The following is a 4,282-nucleotide window of genomic DNA, read 5'->3' on the forward strand; positions in this document are numbered from 1 at the left end:
GTACACAGCAATATCCTTTATAAATGTCAGCAAATGATCAGTGTGCAATATAAAAGATTACAATCAGTTCACCAAAATCTTTATGCAGCAGTGGAATCAAGGAATCAATGCACTATAATGAGTTTTAAATACAATGCCACAATTGGGGCAGCAGCAACTGCAAACTTGTTTGGATCCTTCAAGTACTCTTTCACTTTCAAATCAGCATCAGCAAAAAGTTCCCAGAATCCAGGTTCTTTAAAACGGACTAGTAATATGCATCTCATCTTTTTTTTACCCAAATCAAAAAACCTCAATAGCTGGCAATTTCACAACTGTACCATTTGCATGCGGAAGCTTATCTTTCATGTGGTTCAAAATCATTCACCATTGATTTCATACTTTCATTAAAAGTCATCATATATGGAATTATCTCAATTCCAATATCTACTCATCAGCAGGCAAATTCATGCCTTCTTAAACCCACTGACTCAAATCATTCAAATGCTCATCAACCCAATAAACATCATTCATATATGACCAAAATTCAATGAAACAATGTGCCCATTATTTTAATCAATGAAAGGCTCAATGCGCCCTTGATCTTTTAGCAGTGGTACAAATGATCCCCAATGAATCTCAGCCTCCTAAAATGATGAAGAATTCGGTCTTCCAGGCATCCAGAACTCCTACATAATATATGCCCTTGGATTCAAATAAGGAAATGCTTTCAGCCTGCAAGAATGAATGCCTCTTTCCCTATCAAGAATGAATGGTTCTCGCCCTATTAAGATCTGATGTCAAATAATATACCTCTGCTCCTATTGTAAAATGCTACCACAATTATAAACAGAGTCTTCAAAAAATATTTAACACAGAGGCATCATACTGTCAGCAAAAATGTTTAACGCAGAGGCAAGTCGTCCCGAGAGGCAAGTCCTGAACCAACGGCTTTACATATATAAAAAGAACAGATTCAAGCTCAAAACCAAAACGTTTTGATGGACATACTTCAGATAGCGCTCTTGTTACATCAAATCGATAGCCCAGCCAACGGCTTTACATATATAAAAAGCACATTCAAAATTAAAACAGCGCATTCAATATATATCATGCTACCAATATATATCATCGTATATATATCACTTCAAAACAGTTCAAATTCGATATCTAGTGCCTTCATTCGAATGAAATGCTGGTAAGTTCAATTCTCTCTTACTTGAAGCGAAAGCAACCCCTCAAGGGAAACACTCAGATTGTGGAGCACATATCTCTGGTCATGTTCCTCCTGTAGCTAGAAAAGCGTTCTTAGCATGGACATTTTCCACACTAGATATTCAGGAACTCATTTGCCACCCTTACAAACACTTCAATGCCTTGCTCTTTCAGGGGCGCAAATTTGATCAGTTTGGAAAGTACCAGCAAATTTGAACACAATGCGCATAGATAAGAAATTACCAGCAAATTTCACAAAGGAAATATTTTATGCAATGGAAAAGCACTTTGGTCAGAATCAAACTATTCATCCTGGAGACATGGTTATTGATACCTCAGCGTCCAATTATGGAGCATTTGAACACAATGCTGCTTCAGAAAATACCCCACTGCATAAGGATATGAAGTTGGAGATGCCGTTAGATGTTTTGCTTCGCCTCTTGAGTTCGTCTTTCAGCTCTGTAACCTTCCACTGCTCCAGAGGGCGATTCCTAAAACCCCTTCAAGGCAAACAATCCAGGTAACAATTCGAGTTCGAATCCGAACAAGTGCTCAACAGAATATTCACCTCGGATAAGCAAAGCAATATCGTCCAAACCCTCAAATAAGGCCTCAGAATGGACTCACTGCCACAATTAATGTGCTAAGGTCAATTCACTGGCTCAGAGAAGGCTTTTAGAATGAACTGGCTTAAATATTGGCTGCTGCCATTGTTAATTCCTCCGAGGTAGTTTAATGGAATTAACAAGATATAGCATCAGAATTCTAGAAAGAGAATTACGGTGCTCTGAACAAGTGGTCCTGGTGTGGGCCAACTCGCAACGTAAAACACAATATCACCCAACAGTGAAAGGTATCCTTAAAGTTCATGCTTTAGTCACTGGATTAGATCGTCCCGAAAGTTCAGATCAAGTTGTTATAACTCGACTACTACTAGGGGGTGAAGAACAAGCTTCACATATAATTGGAGTGGCGGGGACAACAATACGAGCTATTAAACAAAGTACAAACGCCAATATTCAAATATTCGATGGTGTTGATAATATTCCCTTTGCATGTGGTACAAAAGACGACAGGCTGCTTGAGATACGAGGAGAACCTGCGAATGTTCATAAAGCTCTGGAACAAGTTCTTTCTAATCTAAAGATGTTTGAGCATGATCTTAGCGTTCTTCCTAAATTTGGAATCAATATCATGTTAAAGATCCCAAGGCCATTTCCTGACGATAATAATTACAAACACACGATGCAAATTTCTGAGGACGTTGTGAATCATAAAATTGTTCCAAATATGGAGAGCTGTGAAAAGAATAGTGGAGCAACCATAGTCGTGCAAGAAATGAGAGAAATGGCTGGTCAAATGACAATTGAAATTCGTGGAAAAGTCCGTGAATTTCACTGCGCACTGCAGATGGTCCTAAATATTATCTCCGCGGCGGAGGACGAGCAGGACCATCATCCTTAAACTTTATCACAGGAGGTAGAGGCAAAGTAGCGCTCTGGACAGAGGCGTTAATTATGGACAGAGCCCAATTTCCAGAGAATATGAAACGGTTTTGAAGTCTGAGCGTATTTAACTGAACAGGGCGCAGGAATTATAAATAGAATATGTCAGGGAAGCGCAGGTGTGGCAGACAGACATCTCAGAACAGCTTGGACAGCGCTGGCAGTGTCAGGAGCAGCTAAAATTTAGCTGAAGTAATATTCATGAGAAAATATTCCTGAGATGCAGAATTGATGGCAGAAATGACTTCACAAAAAGGCCATAAGACAAATGGCTCACATTAATTATGCAGGGCAGGAATACGCCTGCTCTGATACCATGTTAAACACACATGGGAAACATAGAATAGGAAAGATAAATCATGTGAGTTCATTTTTTTATTAACATCAGATATACATTTATAGTACAATGTGTGACTCTTGGGTTTTAGATCCCAAGGTCTCTTGGACTGCTTTTGTCCATTCGACTTCCACACTAACCCATTAGGATTAGGTGTCCAACACTCACACAAATATTTAGGCCTCAGCAATTTTGTAGTCGGTGGAAAATGATTTTACTGAAATTGATTTACAAGGCTTAGCTAATGAAAGATGAGATTGGGGTAACATTCCTATCAAGATGGATGATTAATCATCATGAAATAAAAGAAATAATTTAATTTGTGCGTAAACTCTAGAGACAATTTGGGTTTAAAAAGCAATTATTTTTTTATTTTTCAAACTTGTATAGTTTTGGCCCAAATTATATTTAATTTTCACTTGGAAAAATAGAGCCAAAAACTGGTTTCAAGCACTCAAAAAGGCCAAAGTTTTAGGCGCTACAAAATAATTTGGCAGTGCCCATGAGCCTACATAAAATTTATATAGTGCTAACAACTGGCTCTAATGGGGATGTTGCCCTCCCTGCAAGTTAGCAAATAACTCATAGACCAATTGCTTGAAATATTGAGCTACTCCCAACCTTAAAATGAAACCTGCAACCCGGCCTTGCAACCAACATATTTTACAATTTAACTAAATTGAGAACCAAAATTTTACATGTTGCAAAGTCACTAAGAACTAAATATGAAGTTGTAGGCTGCAATAAAAAGTTGGACAAAAATCGTATTACACACTCATCCTACACTAACTTCATAAAAGAAAGTCGGACTTAATGATACAAAATGTGAATGCAACTAGTCTAGTAATTGTTTAAATTTGGCGGTTTTTTTGCTGTGTTTTATCAAAATCAAAACTAGATACTATAGTGGTGGAGGAAACTCAACAGGGAAAAATGGTTGAAAATTCACGTTTATAAAACCCTATATATAGTAAGATATCGGATCAATAAAGACATTATCTCTTTGTTGATCCTCAATGTATTCTAGAATTTGGTTGTTGTGGTTGAAGAGTTCACATGTGCTCCCTATGTCAAACCATTGTACCAACTATGAGTTGTCAAACTCTTACCATTCTCAATATTAAAAGGAAAAAAGAAACTTTCTCACTATGCTAAAATGAAACTTCAAAAGGAAAACATTAAAATGGAAAAGTTTGGGGTATTTGCTGACATTTAAAAGCGTGAAGATCTTTCTCAATTTCTATAG

General features: G+C 37.4%; 1 protein-coding gene across 1 annotated transcript; it reads left to right on the forward strand.

Annotated features, from left to right (window-relative positions):
- Positions 1–1,469: 1,469 nt before the first annotated feature.
- Positions 1,470–2,658, forward strand: LOC149178413 (RNA-binding KH domain-containing protein PEPPER-like). The gene is made up of 2 exons (XM_089422081.1): positions 1,470–1,714; positions 1,944–2,658. The coding sequence occupies exons 1-2, from the start codon at positions 1,470–1,472 to the stop codon at positions 2,656–2,658; spliced, it is 960 nt and encodes a 319-aa protein (XP_089278207.1).
- Positions 2,659–4,282: the final 1,624 nt, after the last annotated feature.

Source organism: Pinus tabuliformis, chromosome 4_1, assembly GCF_031772625.1.
Source record: "Pinus tabuliformis cultivar Carrire ecotype Pingquan chromosome 4_1, CPIR1, whole genome shotgun sequence".
Taxonomy (NCBI): Eukaryota; Viridiplantae; Streptophyta; class Pinopsida; order Pinales; family Pinaceae; genus Pinus; species Pinus tabuliformis.